The sequence below is a fragment of the Parasteatoda tepidariorum genome, chromosome 1 (assembly GCF_043381705.1).
Source record: "Parasteatoda tepidariorum isolate YZ-2023 chromosome 1, CAS_Ptep_4.0, whole genome shotgun sequence".
Lineage (NCBI taxonomy): Eukaryota > Metazoa > Arthropoda > Arachnida > Araneae > Theridiidae > Parasteatoda > Parasteatoda tepidariorum.
In genome coordinates this window covers 49,767,095-49,794,218 of record NC_092204.1, presented here as the reverse complement: position 1 = coordinate 49,794,218, position 27,124 = coordinate 49,767,095, and the positions used below count along the sequence as shown (strand labels likewise).

The following is a 27,124-nucleotide window of genomic DNA, read 5'->3' as shown; positions in this document are numbered from 1 at the left end:
TCTAATTTATGCTTTGCAACGTTAGTTATTGAATAGAATGCGTAGTGCCAACGTATTTTTTGGATTCTATATGTCCTCCATCAATGACTACAGATATTCTACAGAAACTGCTAGTAGAGTAGCTAAAAAAAATTGAAGATTAACTTTAAAATTTCTTTTAACAAAATATAAAATTACGACGAAGAATTTTTAACAATCGATTCAATGAATGGCAGAATTTTTATAATCGTTTTCTACTTTTCATTTTGAAACTTTTATTGTTGAATAGAATAAAAAATGTCAAAATCTTTTTGCATTTATAAATATTCTGCTTCAACTACTATGGAGGAACTGTTAGTAAGTACAAAATTTGAAATCTAAATTTAATTTTTTTAAAATTTAAAATCTGTTTCAGTGTTTAAATTCTTTTTTAATGAATAATGACAATAAAAAAATAGCGTTACATTTTATGTAATTGTTAAAGAATTTGCTTTAGCTTTATACAAACAATTACCTCTTTCGCTTTGTTCAATAGGTTGTCGATATTTTCTTTTTTGTGATTTTCGGGATTTCTTGGAGCTCCATGACCAGGTCTTCCCCAAAACGAATCCCATGTACTAACATGCTGTAAATCAATGTAAGATGTGTTAGAATTTATGCCTGATAAGATAAATAATATTTCAAAAGTATATTTAAGATGGTTAAATTCAGCGGTTGGAAAAACTAAATTTTTTTGTGATTAATTGCAACTTCTTTATTACAAATGTAATTAACTACAGCAACGACTACTTTTTTAGAATGTAGTGACTATAAACTACTTTCGAAATGTAGTCTCTATCTATATATTTCACTACTTTTAGGAGACAGACTTTGCACATGAGCTTAATCTATTAAACATGAGGAATTATTAAGAAATATTTATTCATGTTTGCAGGAGACAGTTTGTTTTTCTGAACCATTTTTTTATGACTTTATTCTTTTCACCTTCACCCTTTTATGCCTTTTTCGGCAACGAATTCGATTTCATTTAAGAAATGCTAAGAAGTTATAAAATACTTGCTATTTTGTTAAATGTTTAATGCTTTTTTATGTAATCTAATATATAAAGTTATATAAAAAATTACGGAGAATATATTTTCTCTTCCATTTAAATAACATTAATGTTTCAAGAGTATACCGTGGCAAGAAAAGAAAAAAACGGACCACTCTGAATAACTTATGAGCGAATCTTCACGTTTTAGGACTCAATCTTAATAGTTTGAGGGGTGGCCTCTAATATGCTAATTAATTAGTGCAAACGATATTTTAAGTTATGAAATCAGACACACAAGCGTTCTTTCTCTGAATAAACATACTTTTTTTCCTGACGGATTCGGATTTCTGGGAAATATTGTCCCAATAGTTTGGTCAGGGGAGCGCTCCAAAGTTCGGACCCTTAACGTTCGTTTCCCCCCCCCCGTATTTCCCCCGCTGTTCGCATTTGAAGTTCTGGCAAAAGTGAAAAGTTATTCTTAATGGATTGTTTAAATACTAGTAATACGTAGTTCTTATTAAGGCTATTAATCCTCATCTACAGGGCATTCTCATTGCATCCATTTGACAGACTCGCGAAGAATGTACCAATTAAATTTGAAAAAATAATTGAGTTTAAGCTTGTTTCTTCACATTAAAGGTTGGTTGGTTCTAATGCCACTTGCCACGCCGGCAAGCCTGCTTGGTGAAACAGAGCAAATTTAAGGCAGAGTGTGCGATTCTTGTTTTTCAATGGCGCCATCTATGGCCAAGATTTCGACTTCTGCCACATCATACGTCCCACCTGTTTATAGGGCGGACCCATTCATACTTCCAATCATTCATTCACAGATCGTAATTTTGACCTGAATCACAGAAAGATCGATCTCCAATCCAGCACCCCCAGAGGTATTGATTTGGTATGGGAACATGGAGGACTTTCCGACTCGACAGAATTTTAACGTGCATCAGTCACCCATTGTGCAGCTCTAGTGCGACGTAAATTAACAACACCAACACCATCAGTCACCAACTACACGGGAAATCGACGGTCGGCGGGGTTCGAGCCCACGAACTCTTGGACATGGGCCCACCACCCTACCGACCAGGTTATCCGGCCACGTTAAAAGTAGTTGTCAGAAAGCGTTACAAACTACTGTTTTTTTTAATCTCACTTTTCTCTTTACTATTGTTTTTAAAAAGTAGCTACAAACTACGAAAAAAGTAGTTACTGCAGTAGTTTCGCTACTTTATCTGCAGCGTGCTACTTCCTCCCATTGTTTAAATCCTATTTAAAAAGAATGCATATAAAAATTCAATAGAAGATGAATACACTAACAATTAATCGTAAATAGTACAATGTANTGTCTTCGGATCATCCTCAGGGATGTTTCCCAGACCGTCGCCAATAACCCATTGTGCAGCTCTAGTGCGACGTAAATGAACTACAACAACAGCATCAATGTTTCAAGAGTATACCGTGCCTCAAGAAAAGAAAAAATGAACCACTCTGAATAACTTCTGAGCGAATCTTCACGTTTTAGGTCTCAATCTTAATGGTTTGAGGGGTGGCCTTTAATATGCTAATTAATTAGTGCAGACGGTATTTTAAGTTATGAAATCAGACACAAAAGCGTACTTTCTCTGAATAAACATACTTTTTTTTTCCCGACGGATTCGGATTTCTGATTCCCAAAATATAGGGAGTAACCGCCATCTGGGAAATATTGTCCCAATAGTTTGGTCGGGAGAGCGCTCCGAAGTTCGGACCCTTAACGTTCGCTTCTTTTTTTCCGCACTGTACATTCGCATTTGAAGTTCTGGCAAAAAGTGAAAAATTATTCGTAATGCATAGTTTAAATACTAGTAATACGTAGTTCTTATTAAGGCTATTATTATTAATTCCTCATCTACAGTACAGGGGCATTCTCATAGAACCCATTGACAGACTCGCGAAGAATGTACCAATTAAATTTGAAAAAATAATTGAGTTTAAACCTTGTTTGTTCACGGTAAAAGTTGGTTGGTTCTAATGCCACGCGGGCAAGCTTGCTTGATGAAACAGAGCAAATTTAAGGCAGAGTGTGCGATTCTTTTTTTTCAGTGGAGCCATCTATGGCCAAGATTTCGACTTCTGCCACATCATACGTCACACCTGTTTATAGGGCGGACCCATTCATACTTCCAATCATTCATTCACAGATCGTAATTTTGACCAGAATCAGAGAACGATCGATCTCCAATCCAGTACCCCCAGAGGTGTTGATTTGGTATGGGAACATGGAGGACTTTCCGACTCGACAGAATTTTAACGTGCATCAGTCACCAACTACACGGGAAATCGTCGGTTGGCGGGGTTGGGCCCAGCGCGGACATGGGCCCAGCGCCCTACCGACCAGGCTATCCGGTCACGTTAAAAGTAGCTGTCAGAAAGCGTTACAAACTACTGTTTTTTTAATCTCACTTTTCTCTTTACTATTGTTTTTAAAAAGTAGCTACAAACTACGAAAAAAGTAGTTACTGCAGTAGTTTCGCTACTTTTTTTGCAGCGTGCTACTTCCTCCCACTGTTTAAATCCTATTTAAAAAGAATGCATATAAAAATTCAATAGAAGATGAATACATTAACAATTAATCGTAAATAGTACAATGTAAATGAAAAAGTAAATTACTGTAAATTGTACGGTTTCTTAGATCAGAAAATACTAGCAATGATATAAAGCTTTAAAGAAAAGATGATAAAAAAGCATGATCACTCGTTACTTTTTCAGATTGTGCTCTCTCCATTTGTTTCTGTTGTTGCCTCATTTGTTGTCTTTGGGCAGCTTGTTGGGAAAGTTCGTTGAAGTATAAAAGACTTTCTTGAGATTTTGCTCTTCTTATATCGAGACGCTTTGAACAAAATTAGGTTTTATGCACATAATTATGATTAATAAATCAGTATCAAGTTAATTATAACGAAATTGAATCATTAAATGCAATTAATTATTAAACCAAATATTTTATCCTAATTAATCTTTCAAAAAATGATTTGTTATTATCATTCTTAGCATTATTATTAATTTCTGGTGAAAGTTACGATTTACGAGCTCCTTTCCTTACTCATTTAATTTGGAGTTAAGCAGGGAGGATAATATTTCATTCAATAATTGAAATAAACTTATTTCCGCGGAGAAGAAATTTTCTATTCATTTTTTGCTTTCTTTGTTTTTGTTTAGATAACTTTGCATTTCAATATATAAAATTAAATCCTAAACTTATTTTATGGTTTGTTCTACTTCATAAAATCTCCAGAAACCATCGAGCATTGTGGATATTAATAGCATTATTTTGTAAGGTTAACAGGAACAGAAAACGTATCTAACCACCATATAGAACCTTAAGATTTTCACAAAGAGAAAACTCATTTTTTATCGAATTTCTTTGGTTGTATTCTGCCTGTCGTCCAGTGCTGGGGAAATAACGTTCCCTTTCATAATTTTTTTAATTTTGAAGCCGTTTCAGAGAACAAAGAAACTCTAGAGTCAATTAGTTATATGGAGAGTTTTTTTGAGTGAAGCTAATCCGTATTTGCTTTTCATAGAGCGAAATGTGAATTTACGTACAAAAGCGACGAGAATCTCACATGGAAAATACGATGGCAATCGGACTATGATCCGTTGACCATTGGATATTTTTGTGTTTTATGTAATCATTGTGGTTAGAATGGGACAATAGAAGAGTGAGATTTAAACATTACAACTGGTGGTAAAGATGACGTATTTGGAGGCAATAATATAATTTTGAAACTATTAATATAACTATTACAATTTTAAATTTTGAGAAAGCTGCAATCATTTATATTGATGAAATAAACAATTCCAAGAAACTGACGCGGAAATATGCTCCTGTCAATAGAAAAATTTCACTAAATATATAAATTAAGGTGATAAAAATCGATATTCCGAGTGCTCAAAACAGATACCTTGTATCAGAGCCATTCAACACGTGATTGAGAAGTCTGGGTATATTTATTGGTCTTGTATCAATTTAGTAATAACGCTTGAATAAGTCTTGTGTTGCAATTGGTTTGTATAATTCACAGGTTGGTTTTGGTAATGGGCGTCTGTTTAGAAATTCACAATAAAAAAGGAAAGATTATTGATATACCTTGAAGTCGTATAGCCCGTGCTAACCGAAATAAGGCAATTCATAGAATCAAATGGATAATTTTAAAAGATCTGTCTGAAATTATGTAGTATCGTGAAATAAAACTCAGTTTTTTTTTTGTTAAAAAAATTAATATAGATCAATCAATTAAACAAAAGCAAGTTTGTTGCATTGTATATACCTCTTGAGTAACATCTGTTAATTTTCTTGGACTACGTAGGAGTTCACCGGTTATTGGGTCTTTGTTAGGGCGGCCTCCAACGCCTCGACGAATTATGCTAGCTAGTTCAATACCCTTTAAAAAAAGCAAGTCATTTCTTAACAAGAATATTTTTTAATTTCAAAGTCATAAATGCAAAGAATTATTTTTATCATGAGTTCGTATTTTATTTTTATCGAAACAAAAATGACAGCAGAATGGAAGTTTAGCATTATTTTGTAAATGAAAAAAAACTATATCTTTAAATAAACCCTTAATTTTTATTTCATTTAAATTTTCTATTTTTATTTTCCATTATTAAGTTTGTATCCAATACTTATTTAGTAAAAATTAACTTATTTAATTCATTTTGATCATAATTTTACTATCAAAATGAACTAACTAAATAAATTTTTAAGGTAAAAAGGGTTACTTTCCATTAATGCAGTGTTTCCCAAAGTGTGGTACGCGTACCCCCAGGGGTACGGGAACAGTTTAGCGGGGGTACGCATTCTTATGCGAAATATTTTGCAACAAACGAAAATTTCGAAAGTGTTTATTTAATAACAAAGTTACCCAGGAAAATTTACAATTACGTATTTTTCTATTGGCTATTTTTTGCAGAGTTAACAGTTAATAATTAGCGTTGTCAACAGCCAGTTGTGATTTTTAACTTTTGTGCAATCTTCTATAGAAAAAAAAATATATTAATTTTTTTATTAGTGGTATACACATCGTTGAGAAAAATTTAGAAAGGGTACACGAAAGTCATAGGTTTGGAAAACACTGCATTAATGGATCAAAAGCATTTGAAATACTTTCTTTAGCAATCGAACGCAAATATTTGAACATTATAGTGATTAACCCTGGAAACTTTATACCTTAATTTCGCCTTTTTAGCATTTGAAAACATTAAATAATTAGAGAAGCAAATCTAAAACATTACTTAAAACATAACGTTCCATTTTTTTTCTTTTAAATTTATACAATCATGCTTCTTGATAATAAATAGGAAGGGAAAAATGGTGCAAACACACGTCACACGTGCTGTTATTAAAGAGACAAACATAGCGAAAGATAAATAGAAGAGAAGAATTTTAACAATAAGTGCAACATTTTATATATTTCATATGACGACTCGAGATATTTGAAATTGAGTAACATTTCCGTTCGGAATGAAGTTAAATTTAGAGTAAAGCAGTCTCAAATTATAACACGAGATTTGTAGAAAGATGGTTTAAGTTGTGGTGGAGGTAAAGTCTATTTTAATTTTTTTATTAGCCACTATTGAATTGCTGCATCTAAATGTAGATCAGATGTTTAAATACACCAACTCTTGACTATGACGCTTGCCCCCATTTGTCCAATTTTCTGCTTATGCACCAATCTTCCATGTGCCATTTCCTTGTTAACGAACAAAAAAGAACTATGCAGGTGAAACACAGAGGACTGACAGAGGTCTTGAATTAGTTTTGAGTTTGAATCATGTTGTATGTTAATATTTCTGTAATGAATGGAAGAAGAAAATGCGAATTTAACCCTCTCAGGATCGGCAGAATGAGACAGAAGTTCTTAACCAGGTCCGCGCTCTTCGGAAGTATACGTACTAAAAAATACGTATATTAATTAACATTAGATGTAATACGAGAACCGTATTGTAATCACGTTTATGTGATTTTGGTCCGGTAGAGTCAGGAAGGGTTGTTTTATATATGATATTTTAGGCTGTGAAGGGACAATCGCTCGAGCACATATCACAGTCCTGAAGGATTTAAATTATGTTACAATCCCATTTTTTCAAGGTTTCTACAGACATATTAAATTGATTTACTCAAATAATTTCAAGCAGAAATATATTCAATTGAATTGTGTGGTTCTATTGTTAACGTATGCCTGTTTAGGCAAAGGGGGAGCGATTGTTCTTGTTTTCCAGTGGCGCCATCTATGGCCAAGAATTCGACTTCTGCCACACTATACATCACACCCGTTTATAGGGCGGACCCATTCATACATCCATTCATTCATCCACAGATCGTAATTTTGACCTGACTCAGAGAACGATCGATCTCCAATCTAGTACCCTCGGAGGTTTTGATTTGTTATGGGAACATGGAGGACTTTTGCGACTCGACAGATTTAACGTGCATCAGTCACTTAACTTCACGGGGGAGTCTTCGGCCGGCGGGGATCGAACTCACGAACTTTCGAACATGTGTCTAGCGAGTGTGGGTCTATTGCTTTTATAATTATCATTTTAAAAATGATTGATAACCAATGGGAAGAAAGGAAAAATGGAGTTTCTCTTCCTTTATAACGACTACTACTGCTGCTGGCGAAAGTAACCTAGGATGCTGTCAGTGTTATCTATAACGGTGTTTGGAGCGGTTATTTAAATTTTTTTTTTGTCTGATTTTATGCAAGTGGAGAAAATTGTTGATTGTAGCTGAAAATAAATAGTGCAATAATTATTTGCTGTTGGGCTGCTTGATCCCTGTGTGACTGTCTTTAAAAGGACACATTCATTTGGTTTAGACACTAGATACAATGTAATGGCTTCCAAGTTGCTAGTTACATAAAACGTTTCTTTTTTTTTTTTTTATCAAAGTTTAAGTAAGAAAAGGAAGTAAAGAGAAAGCGGGAGAGAGAAAAAGAGAGAAGATAAGCAAAAGACTGCATCAAAAAAATGATAGAAAATTACCGATGTTCCTTTGTTCATCCCCTGAGGTTGTCGAATTCGAACAATCTAAAATAATGAACCTTAAATAAAGAACCTCTGATTGATAATTGTGTTAATGCTGTCAATCGAAAAGCCATCAGATAAGTGCACCCCAGGAGAGAATTTAAGAATTAATGTATGTTTCTCTGATTACAGTAAATTCTACTAAATTATTTACAGCATCAGATAGAAAAGTTTCTTTTTCTTTCCAAAATATTAACTCATGGAATTTAGTTAATGTGATGGAAACTTGAAGAAAAATAAGAATTTTTATGTTAGTTGCAAAACATTTTACAACAACTAGCATTCAAACTAGTCATTCTATTTATTAATTTGCAACAATATGTTTCCCTTAAGATTTGTATTTATGCCTAATAAATAAATAGAGATTATGTAATAGATATATCGTTAATCGATGAAAAAATAATTCAAAAGAACGTGTACAGAATTATTACTTCAATACTTTATACAGAAACATATTGCTCAGTGAAGTTTTTGAACGATATATAAGACTTAGGTATCTGAGGATATGTATATGTTGATATTATACGAGGGTTGCTATTTATATTTCCGGCCTAATAATGAAAAAACAAACATGTAGGATCGAAATTGGTTTTATTGTTTTTCAAAATATTCTCCATGATGATCAATACACTTTTGCATGCGTTTGAACCAATTTTCAAAGCACTTTTTCCAGTCCGATTGAGGTAACTCCAAAACATGCGTTTTGAATGCATCAACCGCTTCTTCGGGGGTCGAAAATCGTTGTCCACGTAATTTATTTTTGATGTGTGGGAATAAGAAGAAGTCATTGGGTGCCAAATCAGGGCTGTACGGCGGATGACCCATCAGTTCGATCTTTCGCTCCGTCAGAAATGCCTTTGTTTGAGTCGATGTGTGAGAGCTCGCATTGTCATGATGAAGAATGATTCGCCTGTTCTTCTGCTTTTTTCGAATTTCTCCGATGACTTCTGGCAAACAAATGGTCGTGTACCATTCAGAATTGACCGTCCTGCGTTGCTCTAACGCCACTGTTGCCACATGACCGTTAATGCCGAAGAAACAGGCAATCATTTGTTTCGATGTGCTTCTTCCTCGAACAACTTTTGTTGGTTTTGCCTCGTCTTGGAAGACCCATACAGTTGATTGCTGTTTTGTTTCCGGCTCATATGCATAGATCCATGATTCGTCACCTGTGTAGATGTTATACACAGCCTTTGATGTACCTTGAACGTATTTTTCCAACATTTCCTTGCACCAATCGACACGAGCCTTTTTTTGAGCGTTTGTCAGATTATGCGGGATCCAACGCGAACAAATTTTTTTTACGCTCAAATGTTCATGCAATATTTTATTGATGCTAGTCATACTAATGTCCAAAGACGCCTCTATCTCACGGTATGTCACATGACGATCTTGCTTTATCAGTTCACGCACAGCATCGATCTTTTCTGGCACAACAACGGATTTTGGACGACCTGCACGGGATTCGTCCTGGATCGAACATCGACCACGATTAAATTCGTTATACCAATTTTTTACAGTGCTGTAGGATGGCGCTTTATCGCTGAATAAAGAATTAAGTTCATCGAAGCACTCTTGTCTTGACAATCCACGTCGAAAGTTATGAAAAATAATGGCACGAAAATGTTCACGATTCAATTCCATTTTTTGAAAGAGAAGAACTTTTCAATTTACTGTCAACAACACAAATGAAACTATAATGGTAAATCGTCTGCTGAATTTATGTTTAAAAATATCAAACTTTCGATTAAAATCGTCTGCGGTCGCCTAGCAACACTTACTGTTGTCAAGGCTAGAAATATAAATAGCAACCCTCGTATAATGTCAGTATTGAATAAACATTTTAGTTGGCGAGTATGAAGTTAATTTAAATCTTCTCGCTGCTGTGGTCAAATAAGTTGATTTTAATTGGCGTTGATTTGAACTGAAAATTATTTAAAATTTTAACTGAGTCATAAGAATTGGAAAAATTAAATAAGCTTGATGGCAAAGGAAAATATTTTTTAAAATTATATAATACTTTATTATTTTTTGTAGCATGATCAAATAGTAAAGTTGAAGTTTTCTTGTGTAAGATTTGTTCAAAGTTGATTATTTTAAAGCAGATTAATGTTCAAAATCATCATTAAAAACTTTATTTAATGTTTAATGGTACATGTATCATTGCCTATATTTTACTAATTGCTTATATTATTTAATTTTTGAACAAGTTATTTCTAAACAATGCAAATTACTTAGTCTACTCTAAAATCAACATTAGTATAGTTAAGATTGATATCGGTACGCTATGTTAAAATATCGTATACGTTTGATACTGAAACAAATGGTACACACAGTTACTCCGACAACCAGTAATAAACTGCGTTAAAAAATGAATAAGGTAGAATTTCATATTCATTTAAATTAAGGAAAATATTTTCTTTTTAGTTAATAAAGATTTCATTAAATGTTATAACTTACCGGTTCTTGAATTTCTAATCGTTCTTGTTGATCTTTCCGTTTCTTCTCCTCCATTCCTTGTTCTAAAAATAAAAATATGGTATAGTATAACTAAATCCTTGAATCAATGTACAGATGAAAGTTGTCGGTATAAATCTGTAGTTATTAGGAGTAACTGATTACATTTTAATTTTAGTTATACCTGAATTTGGTACTCTCGCCGCTAGTGTTTTTAACTGGCAAACCGATCGAGAGCTATAACGATGGTAATTCAAAAACGGCAGAGAGTCGAAAAAAAGCTCACATAAAAGAATAGCAAACCAAATGTTGACATTGAATGAGTTGGCTATTCCATTTTTTAAAACTGACTTATTTTAAAAGTCAAATAAATTTATGTGTTCAATCTTCAGTATTATCATTGGAGCTATATAACTCAGTTGCATGTTATGCTCATTAGGATTTATAGCAAGATCTATCACTTAAATGATTGATCCACTTGTTTTGAATTCATGAAGCAATTTTAAAGAAATTAATTTAGAGCTGTAACTTAACTTTGTAACTTAATTTAAAGCAGCAAATAACCTAATTTTTTTTTAAATAATTAAAAAAACTACATTGTTAAGTGATTCCGACAAGATGAGAATATATGTATGTTATTTTTTCACAAAAAACCTCCTTCGTTTTGCGAAAAAACTTCCATCCTTTCATTTCACTGAAAAAATGTGAAATAAATTGTAAAGATTGTTGCAATAATGATGAAATAGGGTTTTCAATCGGCAAAGGTTCGGTATACTATGCATAATGAGGACTTTAGACAAAAATAATCAAACTAAATTTTATTAGAACCTTAAGCTTAGAAAGAGTGAAGATAAATAATTTGAAACTGTTTAGGTGATGAACAGAGAGACGTCTAAGTAATAATACAAAGAGGGTAAGGGCTATTAACTGTTATTATATTTAGGAAGTACTTATTTTGTGGGGATGTTGCTTACCAGAGGTTTATTTCTGCTTACTTCTACCAGAAGATGTAACTAAATAATAAATAAAACTAAATAATATAATAAAACTAAATAAAAAAAATAAAGCAAACCAAAGAGCTGTTGTAGAATAAATATTATATTCACTCAGAGTTTTAAAATGTATTCGTAATTTTTACATAATCACAGTTTAATTTCATAATTACTTTTTTTGAAAAGAACCCTTTTCTGAAATGAGGGGCCCAAAATGTAATTTTATAATTATTTTAAGAATAGTCATCCTTTTATCAATAAGATAATTTAAACTAAAAGTAATCTGTTACATTTCGATTCGTCTGATGAATATGAGGTTAATATATAATGTCCACGNTCTCTCAAACTTGGACTTTTATGCTCCAGGCAGATGACGTAAGCCGAGTGCAGCGCCACTAATTTGCATATTGCAATTTTACTCAGCTACTCTTAGTGGACAACATATGCAAATTTTGCACGGTTTGGCTTACTTTTGAAAGAGTTATCGCTATTTTTGTGATTTTTCCTTAATTTATGATAACCAGTGTATATATAATGAGGACTTCAGACAAAAATTATCAAACTAAATTTTATTAGAAGAACTTTAAGCCTAGAAAAAGTGAAGATAAATAATTTGAAACTGTTTAGGTGATGAACAGATAGACGTCAAAGTAATAATACAAAGAGGGTAAGGGCTATTAACTGTTATTATATTTAGGAAGTATAAAAGCTTATTTTGTGGAGGTGTTGCTTACCAGAGGTTTATTTCTGCTTACTTCTACCAGAAGATGTAATTAAATAATAAAATAAAACTAAATAATATAATAAAACTAAATAAAAAAAATAAAGCAAACCAAGGAGCTGTTGTAGAATAAATATTATATTCACTCAGAGTTTTAAAATGTATTCGTAATTTTTACATAATCACAGTTTAATTTCATAATGACTTTTTTTGAAAAGTGTCCTTTTTTGAAATGAGGGGCTCAAAATGTAATTTTATAATTATTTTAAGAATAGTCATTTTTTTATCTATAAGATAATTTAAACTGAAAGCAATCTGTTACATTTCGATTCGTCTGACGGATATGAGCCTAATAGAATGTCCACGTCTTTAATGAAAATTAAGCTAATAGAATAAAACGGAATATTGCTTTGTTTGAACGAAATTAGCCTGCTAAACGTAATAGTTACCTAAAAATTCTTTATATTCTTGTTTTGCTTCTTTACTTCGTTTTTTCGGGTGTCCAGTCATTGACCATCCCTAGGGAAATAGAAAATAAGACAAATAATTAGAAAAAAAAATACGGTTACATCTGATTTCAAACGACTGACACAAATACGTTAAAAATTTATGAGTATTTTAAAAAAAGTGCTTGAATCCTGTTTTTTGAGTTTTTATTCAATTTATCGGTCAGTTTGTTATGGCACTTCAGAAATAAAGTTATATCATTTCTTTTTTTTTGTGCAATTGTATTCCTGTGTAAAGGTTACGCAGTATTCATATTTGGCAACCGGGTTGGGCAGTTATTATTTGAGGCAACGCTGAAAAGGACGTCGGCCATTCAAATCTAAAGATTTGAACCCAGTAGAAAATGCACGGGGCTACCTTGGCTGATCAGTTGCTTCTTTCAGTTCATCAGCTGTCATTTCAGAAGCTGAAACAATAGCTACTTTATGTCTGTTTTTCGTTTCCTATTTCGATGTTTGACAATTTAATTGGCAACATAGATAGTTTATGCCACCAATGCATTGCAGTTAGAACTGGACACATTCCTTAGTAGAACCCATTTTTATAATGTTTTCTAGGGTAATTTTGCATATAAATCTGTGATATAGAGTTTTCTTTGAAAAGAGAAATTTTCTGTCAAGTATGCTTTTATTTTTTGTTGAAAGTTATGCTTGAGTTTAAACTTATGAAAATATTTACGTTACATTCGATGAAAACTTCTTTAATGTACATTTCCCCCTTTCTTTTGTCACTAAGTTAATTTCTTTTCAAATTAGACTCAGTAACTAGGTGGTACCTTAATTTTTAAAAACATATTAAAGTAATAGAGTTGTCAAAACATAATAGAGTAGGTAGGCGTGCACTGACATGCTTTAGTGTATTCTTATCTCTTAGTGGTCCCACTGTGGACGGATCGTTAAGACTCAATTCCCAGCAGATCACCGAAGTCAAGCATCACTGGCTGCGGTCAGTGTGCTGGTGGGTGACCGCTTGGATCAGTCTGCGAAGGGTAAGAGGATGTGCGGTATCGGTCCTCGTTAAACTGTTCTACAGTAAAGTGTTCAACTTTGAGTGCAGGTCGTCGGGCTACCAAAGCAGGGGAGCCATCCCCTCTGCAGAGGATCAAAATTGCGATGGCATGTCTTCGAATCATCCTCAAAAATGTTTCCCAACCCGTCGCCAATATCCTATTGCGCAGCTCTTGTGCGACATAAATAAAGTACCAAGTTATCTCTTAGTGTAGACTTTATTTATTTGTTATTTTGAAACTAAAGACTTACAAGACATGCAAGATTATCTTACTAATTTTTCTTCGAAAGGCTTTTCGTCTTCCCGCACAAATGGTGCTCCTGCTCCAGGCTTTCCCCATGGATTATAAGCATCTGGAGTGTCATCTATATGGGGTCCTAAAATAATTAATAATTAAACAAGTTAAATGATAGTTTTCGTGTTTTTTTCTCCATTTTTTAAGAGAAATAAGAATATTTACCTAATGACTTTATATTCTTGAGAGTATTGCGTAAACGTGCTTTCGGGCGTCCGCTCTCTGTCATATGTGGTGCACCATCCCCACCTCGATTTTTTCTCATCCCCCATGGCATTTCCTGCAAGAATGAAATTTAAAAAAAAAACGCATTCAACTGCTATATATTTATTGTGACAAACGCAAATCTAAACAACAAGACGTCTTGTCACAAGACGACTTATTGTTTATGTTATATTTGTTTTTCGAAACAATTTTCATTTTTAAGGTCAAGTCACTTAAAAACGTTTTTATTTTAACTTATTTGAATTTTTTAGTAAATTTTATAAATTAGTTTTGAAATAGGTGACAATTTAAAGCAGTTGATCAATTCCATAATATTGTATAAAAAAGTATAACAGTGAAGAAAATGCCAAAATTATCTAACGGATTTTTAATGTCATGGAGAAAAAGTGTATGTACGCATAAGAAGATATAAGCATCAATTTTTGTTTAATTTTATCAGAGCATGAAAAAAAGAAAAACTCTACTTTTGAGCTATTCCCCTCTCAAAATGATGCTTTTTGATGCACTCAAACAATTACAGAGAGTTTTGTATATTTTCAACAAATAAAAAATTGAGACGCAAGGAGCAATAGAAATTAATCTTTTATAAACATAAAAAATTAAATTTTGGTGTAACTAACGCAAAATTGCTATTACATAATATCTTCAAGAGAAACTCCTGTATGGTGTTCTTGCTGCCAGCTCCAAACTGTGCTGACGATACCGTTCGAAAACAGACTGAAAAGTTTAATCGGTTTTCATCTAAAGAGAAGAGTGGAAATATTCCATCGTTCTCTTTTTGTTATAAATAAAAGATTTTGTGTAGAATTCGAATGTTTTGAAAACAAAATTTTCAACAACCGACCCAATTTTTGGATTTACGACTACTAATATTCAACTCCGTAGCCTTGTAATTTTGAATCCAATTTAGAAAACAAGGGAACTCCTGGATCAAGTATTGGGGAAAATTTGCCTTCATGGAAGACTTTCTGATGGAACTAATCCGCATTTGCGTTATATGGAGAGGAAAACCACGATAACATCCCACGGTTATTCTGACGGCAAGGGGACTCAAAAATATTTTTTGAGTCCCCTTGCCGTACCACTGAGGATATTTCACGTCAGCATTGTGTTCGGTGCAAGCCGGATGCGAAATTCGTATAGACCAGCCATCGCCGGGATCGAACCTGGTTCACCTCATTGAAAGACGAACGCTCTATCCCTTGAGCCATCACGGCTCACACTACATGATGTACCGTATAGTGTCAACTAGTCACATCTATTTATTCAACTAACTGTTTCCGTTAAATGCTGCTAGAGGGTGCTGTAGGCAATTGGGCCAAGAGAAGCTTCAATAAACACGTCGTTATAACGTCAGAGTGGATCGTCCTTAAGTATTATAGTTCATGGAATTATTATTAAATAAAAATAATAATGTCATGTGAAAATTATGATTTGTATCAATCTAAAACTCAACTGTTAAGCAATTAAAAACTGTTAACATTAAACGATGAGCTTCTCGAAAGCTGAAGAAATTTGGAACGGGTTCCAAAATTCCGAGCCGCACAACGGACCCGTCAATACCAAATGACTAACATGAAAATCTTTACTTTTGAGATCAAAATATTTTTTTCGGAAATTTGAAGATTTTTTAAGTTTTGTGTCCTCTTCAATTTCAAAATGCTTTATTAGTATTTTAATCAGTAGTTGAGAATCATTTTAACAAATAAATATAAATGATGAGTTTAAAGCCACTTACCAAACCAACATCGTGATCTGGAATTCCTTCTTCAGCAGAAGGGACAAATTTATGCCTCTGAACGTTACCCTGTTTGTCCCATGCAGGATTACCAAATCCTTTACCCCATGGATCAAAATCCTGTGGAAAAATCGAGCTATAAATCGACTTAATGATGAAAAAAGTGTACAATTCAAACTACAATAATATTCCATTTCAATACACAAACTAATACTATTACAACGTATCTCCAACAGGAATTAAAAATTCTGATATTATCTGATATTAAAACTGATATTATCTGAGGACAATATCTGATAGGAAATGAATGTTTATTCAGTTTTTGAATAAAAATCTCGGATTAGAGTTTTTGTTAGTTAACGAGAACGTTAAGTTCTTAAATTGGCAACCAGCTTCAAAAGGAGTAACTTTTACAGTCTTGAACGTTATGAGTATGCGTTTAAATGATGGAAATTAATCCGCCATATTTTAGAAGAGCTACAGGATGATTAAAAGGTATAATGTACACTGGTGGACAAAATTAAGAGATGGAAAGCATTTTCGCACATTCATTCGCACATGCAAGATACCCGCACACCGCTCCATGTACTTGACAATGGTTCCGTGAATGCCCAAAGGTACAGGCAGGAGGTCCTAGAGTCCTATGTGCGTCTTTTCAGTGGCGCTGTTGGCCTTGAGTTCATTTTTATGGACGACAATGCGCTACCACATAAGGCTCTCATAGTTGATGAGTATCTGGAAAGCGAGGATATTCAACGAATGGATTGGCCAGTCAAATCCCCTGACCTGAATCCTATTGAACATGCTTGGGATGCTCTTGGGAGAGCTATTACGATGCGCCAACCCCCCCCAGAACCATTCTGGAGTTAAAAATTGATCTGGTAGAATAATGGGAGGGTCTTCCACAAGTCCTCCTTAACTCCCTTATTAACAGCATGCATACTCGTTGTGCATGCTGTCTGTCTGTCAGGGGTAGGATTAGATGACCATACACCATACTAGAGGCAACACACACTGTACAAGCCTCAATTTTATTGTCATCTTTTATCCTTAAGTTCAGACTACATTGGATTTATTGGCAATAGGTCTTGTTAGTGAATTGCACTTTCATTTTTGTTTTGCATACTTTATTATCATGGAATAAGCTATATCCATACCAAATTTTATTTATTTTTATTCAGTATTTTTTGACATATTTGGGAAAATGTCTTCCAACTCTTAATTTTGTCCACCAGTGTATTTTAAGCAGTAAAATTAAACCTTCTTTTCAATTAACAAAGACATTTTTGAAATAAATATATGGTTACATTCCTTATAGTAAACAAGGATGGTAGGCCCAACGATGAATTTTAAAAAAGCCGCTAAGTACCATCATGTATGTTTCATTTTAATGNTTGTTTTGTATACTTTATTATCATGGAATAAGCTATATCCATACCAAATTTCATTTATTTATATTCAGTATTTTTTGAGATATTTGGGAAAATGTCTTCCATCTCTTAATTTTGTCCAGTGTATTTTAAGCAGTAAAATTAAACCTTCTTTTCAATTAACGAAGACATTTTTGAAATAAACATATGGTTGCATTCCTTATAGTAAACAAGGATGGTAGGTCCAACGATGAATTTTAAAAAAGCCGCTAAGTACCATCATGCATGTTTTATTTCAATGTATCGTTTTTAAATATCTCTTTTCAATAATTGTTTTTAAATTTGCTGTTTATATGACACTTAAAGCTTATATATAAGTTTCATTTCCAGTTTTCAGTTATAATCAAGAAGATAAATAGGGTGTAACAAATTCAAATAAAGCCACTTTGATTTTGTATATTAATAGACTCAAAGGAAACCAATGAAACTAAATATCTTTTCCTCCAAGCAGCAAAGAGACAACGAAATACCAAAAATAAAAAATCTAAAAAGTGATTTAATGTTAAGCTAAATGAAATAGTACATCACTTACATCACTGTTCGCCACATTTCTTCTAGGCCTTGTTGACATAAACATTGGATCTGTAAAATATTTGAAGTAACGGACATGTAATAAATATAAACCAATTGTTTTTAATGCAGAAACTTTTATATAAAAAATTAAAATTCATAAAATTTTTTAAGAGGCTAATAAACGGTAATACATCGAGTGCTTCAATGTTTTCGAAGGAATTTTATAACGATCCTTATAACATGCATAGATTATATGATATCTATTTATTAAGTTAATAAAATATAAAGCCAACTAAATTATAATAATTTTTAAGTTCAGTGCAACGGTGCAAATGCTAAAAAATCTACGTTCATCAAGTTTTGAATATTGCTAGTAAATAATTGAAAATAAATGCTATTACTAACATTGATGCAATTATTAACACTTATGCTATTAGTAGCACTAAACACCAATTTAATTTCAAGTCTAAAAATTATTGGGTGGACCGAAAGGCTCAGATCAATTTTGAAAAATCATTGAAACTCAACGCAATTAAATTTTGATATTTATTTATTTAACACTACAAGTTTTATAAATTTTTTCTTCCTTATTATTAAATTAAACAATAAAAATTAAAATGAATAATTTTTGAAACTCAGTTTTCGAACGAATTTTATAAATGTTTTCGATATTTTTTATACTAATTCTAAAAATATGGTAAAAAACGCGAAATGAAAACTAGCACAAATGTTCAAATTTTTGATCGCTCTCCTGTTAAAATATTTTGATTATGCTTGCAAAGTTATATCATTTAAGAAAAAGTAAGTTTTTCCGTCTGGTTTTATAATCTAAGACAAGGTTTGTACTAATTAATTGGCTTAATTGAGGTAAAACTCTCAAAACATTTTGATTGCATCCTAGTACGTTGAAATCCGATCATTCCATAAAGAATTATATATATGTTTCGTTTTTCATTTTGAGTACTGTATATTACTCCCGCTATTTACCTTTGAATGTAGCTAAATATATACCAAAATAAAAAAGTGCTCAAAAAATTTGCAGAAAACTTAATTAAGCTACTTACCATTGTATTTAGATACCTTATTCCAAAATTTTCAGATTTTCATAAAGTTAGATTTACGTTTAAAGATCAATGTGTTTGCATTGATTTTCTATGTTATGTGATAAATTATTCAAAGTAAAGCAATTGAAATTTATGATGCAAATGGTAATAAAGCTATAAAAATAATAACAAGATCTGTAAAACCATAAAAAGTTGTGTATATTGAGGAAGTATATCTATATTGTGTAATATTAAAGTTTTCGCATTATAACTCTATGTCTTTGTGAAGCGTTCTCCACAAAATCGTATTTTTTTGACTTTAATATCAGTATTTAGTTAGATGATCTAAATTCCCGTTCTTAAAAACAAAATGAGTAATAAAGTTAAAAGAAATAAAACAAATATATTTATTGTTATGATTTTTCTTCTTTTTTTTCTTTTGACAAAAACGTTATGCCTTAAGACGCATGGCAATAAGTGTTTAACACTCAATATTGTCTTCTGAGATAGGTTAATAATTACAAATTATATATGTACGAAGGACAATAACTGAATCAGCTTATATCATCAATCATTTTAAAATGTACAGCTATATATCATTAAATGTATCTTTTGTGTTGTTGTTCTCATCCCCATGACCAGCAAAGCTAGATCAGGTCCATGAGCTCGTTCACTCCAAGAAAGTCTAGCATCAGCAGGGGAGCAGCATAAACGTTAAAAAAAAACCTATTCTGATTTTTAGAAGATTAGTCTTGCTGTTAGAGAAACTTCGGAATTTGTTTCGGATCAATAGTGTTTATTTTTATTATTTGGCAAAGAAAATATTAAATACAAGTGTATTTAGGTTTATATAAATTTAAAAGAAATTATTTAAAAAAGAAAATAGTGTGTGCAGCTAAGTGACTATAGCAAAACTTGCAAGTTGCAGGCATCCAACTTATTTTCTAAGTAAAAGGGTGAAGAAGAAGTGCTGACAAAAGCCACACTAGAGGAGACTGCCACAGGCGAGAAAGTCTACAATACCTGAATGACATAGATAAGACCCACCATTGTCAGTTTCTTTCCCAAACGGATACAGCTCTTTCTACAAATACGTTCAAAGAAATATTGTTAGATCAACGAAAAGAAAACACACTCTAAATGTTAAAATATTAAACACCAACAGAGCTTTTAATTTTGTAACATACACCGAAGAGCCATTACATTATGACCACCTTCCACCATCTATAACAATGGGCTCTCCCAGGTTTTCATGGTTTCTCGTCCAGGAACAATGTTTTCATGGGGCCCATAATCCTCATAGAACAATCCCTGACGTCTGTAAGCTACTTGAACATAATTGCAGACCAGGTTCATGGCAACAGTTTTTCCTGTGGGGGATGGTGTTTATCAACAGGATAATTCACCATGTCATAAGAGTCGAATCGTCATGGATTGATTCGAGGAACATTCCAGTGACTTTCAAGTCATGTCTTGAGCCCCAAATTCACCTGATCTTAATCCAATAGAGCATTTGTGATCCTACTTGGAAAACCAAATTCGTGCTGCCACGCTTCCCCCTCGCATTGTGAGAGAATTGCAGGACCAGTTGGTGAGCGCTTGGTACCAGATACCTCAGACTACCTATCAGCACCTTGTGGAATCAATGCCACGGCGGGAGCAAGCAGTTTTGAGGGCTAAAGGTCGTTCTACATGTTATTAGCAGGGTGGTCATAATGTAATGGCTCTTCGGTGTATACATTGTACTAAAGCGTTTCAAGAAGTCCTACACAGAACATTTCGGATCAAAATACGGTAAAAAGTACCAGGATTCAGAGTACCAGAACTTATACTGTAAGACCCATTTTTACCGCAAAGTTTTACGGAACAGAAAAGCTGATATACTCTAATTTTTACAGAATTATTTATTGTAAAGTCACTGTAATTAAATAAATATTTCTGTAAAAATTAAAGTATAAAATTTTAGGGTAAAAATATATTTTACTGTAAAAAAAAGATGCTGCATTCAAGATGCCAGTACTTTCACCGTAATTTCATCAGGAACTTCTTTCGCAGTAGAAACATTTTTATTAATTCTTTGAAACATTGCGAATACATTTTAAGTAGATTAAAGTTATTATGAATTGACAAAGCGAAGCAAAAAATTTACTTTTTCTATTCACTGCAGACTTCAATGCCGATATTTATTTTTAAAAATCTTCTTTCTTTGAAACTTTTATTCTTCCTATTACTGTGTTTAGACCTGTTATAGATCTTCTGTCTCTCCTTCTTGTTTTATTTAAAATATGCTTTGCTTGAAAAAAGGTGAGCTTGATGCTCAGATGTTGCCCAATCGTAGAGAATTTTCTCGTTATTCAAAATTAAATGGATATTACACAAGCCATTACACAAAACTTATACAAGCCTTAATTGATTGTTTCAGTTTGTTTTAATTTAATTATTCATTGAATCAAACAAATTAATCTAATTTCAAGAAAATAAGTGTTGTGCCAAAAAGTGTTGTGGCAAAAAGTGTTGTGGCAAAAAGTGTGCTAATTTTCTTGCTGATATTGGCAAGTGACATTAGAAACAATAACAGCATATCTTTTATTAATAAATTCATTTTGAACCTACCATTTCTTCAAATTTTTTGTCTTCCCATTCCTTTTCCTTTTCCTTGATTTGTAACTTTTGTTGAATCAACTCGTCTGCAAAGTGAATGACAAAATTTAAAATGAAAGAAAGGGATTCATTATTTAAATAGTTAAAAATTAATCAGGAAATTAGGAAAAATACTTAATAGAAAATTGAATGGCAGTACGTGTAAACTAAGAGCACTGCGCCAGGATGTTTGGGAGTTCTTAAACAGTTTCTATGAGGGCTTCCTGGTTGATTTCAAAATAATGCTTGTGAGCCAACAAATATTTTTCAACAAAAACGTTAAAATAAAAAGAAACATCAATTCTTGAAACATCAATGCTTCATGATAGATATAAAAAAGGATATATTCTAAAAATATATATTAAGATCGCTGATTACGCAAAACCTTATAATTTATTATGATGAATGATTACGAGAATATTTTGAGTTGCACGACTTACCCAAGTTCCCTCTATAATTTTCTTTGTCTTCTTTCTTATACCTCAGATGGTTTTCAATACTTAGTCGTACATGCTGAGTATCTTGAAATCTGATTGCAGGGTCACCAGTTATTTGCGTGCGTATTGTACCGGAGTCTGTTCTATTTGGAGCTCCATTACCAGGGCGACCAAACTTTTTTATGAACCCTTCCATTGTATCATCTTCATCTTCTCCTGGTATTCTTCCTTCCGGATAAACTTTTCTTTTGGGATCATCCTGAATAAAACTTTCATTAATGAATTGACATCAAATAAAGAGAGAAACTGATGATTTAAATATAATATCTCGTTTTATTGTTCTATAAGCTGCTTCGCTTGGTGGTTTGTCCAAGATATTTTTAAAATGATCGAATTAGAGACATACTACTAACTCTAGTAATAACTATGATCGAAAATTATAAATGAATAACTAAAAATAAATATTGTAAATAATACTTACATAAATACCATACACTTAAAAAAATAATATTAAATTTTTACCGGTTTAGCTCCAGCTCCTGGTTTACCCCAAGGGTTGTAAGATTGTAGCATTTCCATATCCTAAAATAATATTCTATGCATTATTCTGATCAAATTTGCAATACGAAAATAATTTATTTACATATAACTAAAATAGCTTCCTTTTCATTCATATAAATTCATGTATGGTGAAAATATATATAAAAATGTCTCAAAACAGCACTAAATTTAACTAACACTTACAAAGGTATAATAAGGGAAGCATTTTTAAGTTTTGCTGTTTGAAAATAACATAATTAATCGTATCTGCTACCTATTATACTCGTAATCAATTATCTTAACGACGTACAACAAATAGTAAGAGGACCAACGCTGTACTAACGACAAATTGCATGGTGATTAGAAATCTCATCATTTATTTTTCTTTACTCCGTATGTTTTGAAATTTATTTAAAATTAATAATTAAATAAATTACGTAAAACTAAGAGCTTCTCCTGGAAGACATTTGAAAGTGACTTCAGGATTTTAAAATATGTTTGTATGTATGCAGTTTAAGTACTATAAACATAGTTTCGCTTGCATTTAAAATGTAAAAGCAGTATTTTGGACAAAAAATGTCACATTAAAATAAAAGTAGTGCTAGAATCAGAATTAAGCAATTAGTTAATCGCGAAACTTAAACTTTAAAAAACTTATGTGTGACTATAACTACATTGATAATATACTTACTAAAAAGTTTTAGGGCAGTTACGAACGTAACATTTGTAGATTTGTCGAACGCCTTTGAAATTAACTAAAAATCAGCAAATACTTTTAAATGTTTTTGTAGGGAATGCTTTGCACTTAAATTTAATTAAAAATAAAAAAACCGACTGTTACGGACGTAGCTTACACTTATGTCAAAATTGCACAGCTCGTTTACATGTTTCCATGAATTGTACCAAAATTAAAATTTTTTTTTAAAATATGTATTCAGGAAATTATGACGTCTTCAAAAACATTCATTTTCTAAAGATTGTGACTTTAAATAATTAATTAATTAAATTGTTATGCAAATTAAATTACTACAGACGCAACACTCTGCGATTTTAAATTAAGGATTATTTTATGAAAAATGGAAACCACAAATAAATAAAAGATTACAAAAGGAAAAGGATTTTTAATTAAGAATAAGTAGTCTTAATGATTTTATTAATATATTTGATAAGCAGGAAAGAATTTTTTAAATAAATTTTTGAGCAAAACAAATAATTTTTGCACATTTCTTTTATAAAAGAAATGATTTCATAAAAATTAAGTAAGAAGTTTGTTTTTTAGATCATCTTTTAATAGTTACGTAAGAAAATTACAATACAGTAATAAACTTTATTATAATAAAAAATTCCTTAAATCTGTGATAGGTTTAGCTTGGCTCAGCTATTCAAGTTACAAATGCTTCCCTATCAGAAAAAATATCGACAAATCAGGAAGTTTTTTATTCCACATCTATTAATAAATTGTCACACAGCAAATTATCTAAGATCATTGGTTATGAATATATTTTTCGTACAGTGTATGCAATTGCTGTGTACAGGTTAATTTAATAATTTGTTCAGTGTGCACTTTGTAATTCGTTTTGTTCTTGCATAATATTCTCACTAAAATCCCCCTGTTGACTGATATCTGATCTGTTGTATCTGATATCTGAGTTCTGCTTTCTAGAAAGTAAAGTGCTCCGTTTTTAAGCAACAATGTTCAAAAAAAATTTTTTTTCTCGATAAATGCTTTAGTGCATGTTAAATTAAATTTAGAACAGTTTCAAGGAATAATATATCCCATAAATACCACTATTTTTACGAATAATATAGTAATTTCTTATCTTTAATTGAAGTCAAAAGTCATATTTTAGTCATATTTTAGAGTCATACTGAGTCATATTTTAGGGGTCTTGAACCAACATTCCAACGTTAATTTCGAACCCCTGACATCAAAACATTTTGTCAATATTTAAAATTCAATTTCTTTTTAAAATATTTATGAACTTCTTAGTAAAAAGTTTAAAAATATGTATCTTATAAATTATTAACGAAAATATTTACCTTATAAATATAATAAATTCTATATAATATAGAATTGAATTTTGGGGTAATGAGAAGACAGAAAGTTTAGAAATATATCCGTTTGATCTCGCTCAAATATATTTATATCTAACGAATGTCATTTACAGAATATATTTATTTTTTAATTCAAGTTCTTGATTTGTTACGGCTTTTATATAGATATGCTACGCCCCTAACACAAAATACGCCCGTAACACGTCTGTAACACAAATTTTTAAAAAAGTTGCTTGCTTGGTGAAAAATTGCTCAAGTCATTTAACTTGTTACTAACAATGATGAAAGGATAAAAAGAAGAATTAAAAAAAATATTGCTTAATTTTGACAAAAAAATTAGCAATTAACTTTCGTTTAAGTTTTATGAGCAAGAATCTGAGAAACTGTCACACCTAACATTATGGGGTGATTCATGCCATCTCAGATTTTCTTCAAAAAATTACCAGTTGTTATATACCTTGCCAAAAGACAAAATCTAAAATTTTTTGTCCCAAAGTTGAGTTTTTCTTTTTTATGGCCCCCCAAAGTTCAGAGCATTGCAGGAAAATTTCAGCGTTTTTGCACTACATGGAAATTGCAATGACCCACAGCTCTTAGCGCAAACAAAGTGTCTCCAAGTAATTTAAATATCTGAAAAGTAAGGATGTTGAACTTTGTAAAATGGATGAAAAGTTTGTGGCAAGTTGTTGCCACAAGGTCCCTGAAGGTCGTAAAAAGAAGCGTTTTTGCTGCTTTTTGCAATTTTCAACGACTAACTATAGCTTGCGCCTTCTAGTTGCCATGGCAAATAACGTGTCATTTGAAAGATATACAAAAATACTTTCAAAAATTATTTATATAATTGAGGCATATTTAATGCGCTTTTAATTATTTGAAGTTGAAACTTGAACATTTTCAAATTTTACCTATATTTTAACGGTCATAACTTTTTGCGGCATAAATATATTGAAATAATTTTTTTACCTTTATTTTACTTCATTATTAGTCTATCCAAAAAAGTAAAATTTATTGAGGCATGCAGCTTTAAAAAAATTGCAACATTTTTTTAACATACCATGTTTTGGTATTTTCTTCCTCGAAGCAATTTACTCGAACACTTTACTTTCTATATACATTTCACCATAAAAATCGATATTTTTAACATTTTATTGTATATAATATTGTTAGTTATCCATTTAAAATAATATTTTATAATCATTGACATTTACAATTTGTATAAAACAGAAATACATTAAAGGTAATGCTGTAAAACATTTGTTTTGTAGCTACAAAATGCATGCAAATTATTTATTTAATAGTTCCTTGTATAACAGTTGGATGCCTTTTATGCTTGGGACAGTAAAAGGATCCACACCGGATAATTGTATCAGACCAAAGAAGATGGCGCTATGACGTACAGTGTCAATGTTATCACATATCAGTCATTTAAACTTTTGAGCTTCTCTCTGGCGTAGAAATTTTATCTTGAATGAATCATTTCCAGTCTTCTAGAATTTTTCCTCTGTAAAATCTTCTGTCATACATTACTGCATAAAATGAATGAGGATGAAGTTCACTGTCCTTTTCTTCAAAAATTTTAATCTATTGCGTAATATTCTCTCTGAAAGTCCCAAAATTTTTTGAAAAGCTATATTATATTTTTTAAGAAATTTTTAACTGTTGAAAACATTAAATAAAAAGAAATACATAAAATTAAAAACATAGCAAACCTCATTTTCTTCAGTTGCAACTACTAAAAGATGGTCTTCATATTCATTTTCATCTTCTTTCACAGTATCAAATTCTATACCTTTTCCTTTTGTTCTGCTGAAATAAGAAATCACTTGTTCATTCGTAAGATATTCTTCTGGGCAAAACGTTTTCTTTCCATCTACTGTAACACGTCTCATCATCTTGACAACATTCTGTGCAGTAAATTTCATTACCTGTTTTATCTCCTTTATAAAAACATTGCTGTAGAAACTGTTTTTGATTTTGATTCAGACGTGTGATTTTTCTTTTTGGTTTCAGTCCCCATCCCAGTTGTGAAACCACAGTTGAGAAGTTTTCATTTCTATTAGATGTGCCAGCAATTTAAAAAAAAAATAATAGTAGTTTGGAAGTTTTTTTTTTTTGTTGTTGTTACTGTCTCAATTTTTTTAGCAAACATTTTTTAGCTTTGTCCACTCCTGATAGTAATTTTGGAATAGTATGTTCTCCTCTTGCAATATGAAAAGACAATTCATCTGCAGTTTAAAATGTAGAAGTACAGTTGTCTTCAGGACAAAATATGAAGTTAACAGACTTACGGCTAAGAGAAATCGATTTATGATTTTGATTTTTGTCCAACTTTTGTTTTGCGCTGAATCGGATTACTGTTTGAATGCTACAATAAAATTTTATGTTGTTTTAAGGAACTTTTTCTCCTGGACCAATTTCAAAATATTCTGATATATCGTTAGATTCA

At 31.8% G+C, this 27,124-nt stretch overlaps 1 protein-coding gene across 12 annotated transcripts in view; it reads right to left on the bottom strand.

Annotated features, from left to right (window-relative positions):
• Positions 1-27,124, bottom strand: part of LOC107438736 (uncharacterized) — a 77,435-nt gene that overhangs the window by 1,809 nt on the left and 48,502 nt on the right. For 5 of the 12 annotated variants that reach the window (XM_071179963.1, XM_071179965.1, XM_071179952.1 and 2 more), the window contains exons 4-17: positions 22,606-22,665; positions 22,087-22,342; positions 21,620-21,693; positions 20,030-20,090; positions 17,983-18,032; positions 16,021-16,140; positions 14,223-14,337; positions 14,036-14,139; positions 12,697-12,766; positions 10,538-10,599; positions 8,036-8,080; positions 5,320-5,433; positions 3,753-3,881; positions 494-604 (exon numbers count right to left, since the gene is read on the bottom strand). In XM_071179963.1, the coding sequence (XP_071036064.1) occupies positions 494-604; positions 3,753-3,881; positions 5,320-5,433; positions 8,036-8,080; positions 10,538-10,599; positions 12,697-12,766; positions 14,036-14,139; positions 14,223-14,337; positions 16,021-16,140; positions 17,983-18,032; positions 20,030-20,090; positions 21,620-21,693; positions 22,087-22,342; positions 22,606-22,665 (1,371 nt within the window). The remainder of the gene's footprint in view (positions 1-493; positions 605-3,752; positions 3,882-5,319; positions 5,434-8,035; positions 8,081-10,537; positions 10,600-12,696; positions 12,767-14,035; positions 14,140-14,222; positions 14,338-16,020; positions 16,141-17,982; positions 18,033-20,029; positions 20,091-21,619; positions 21,694-22,086; positions 22,343-22,605; positions 22,666-27,124) is intronic. The other 7 variants (XM_071179968.1, XM_071179956.1, XM_071179969.1 and 4 more) reach the window with 3 other exon arrangements.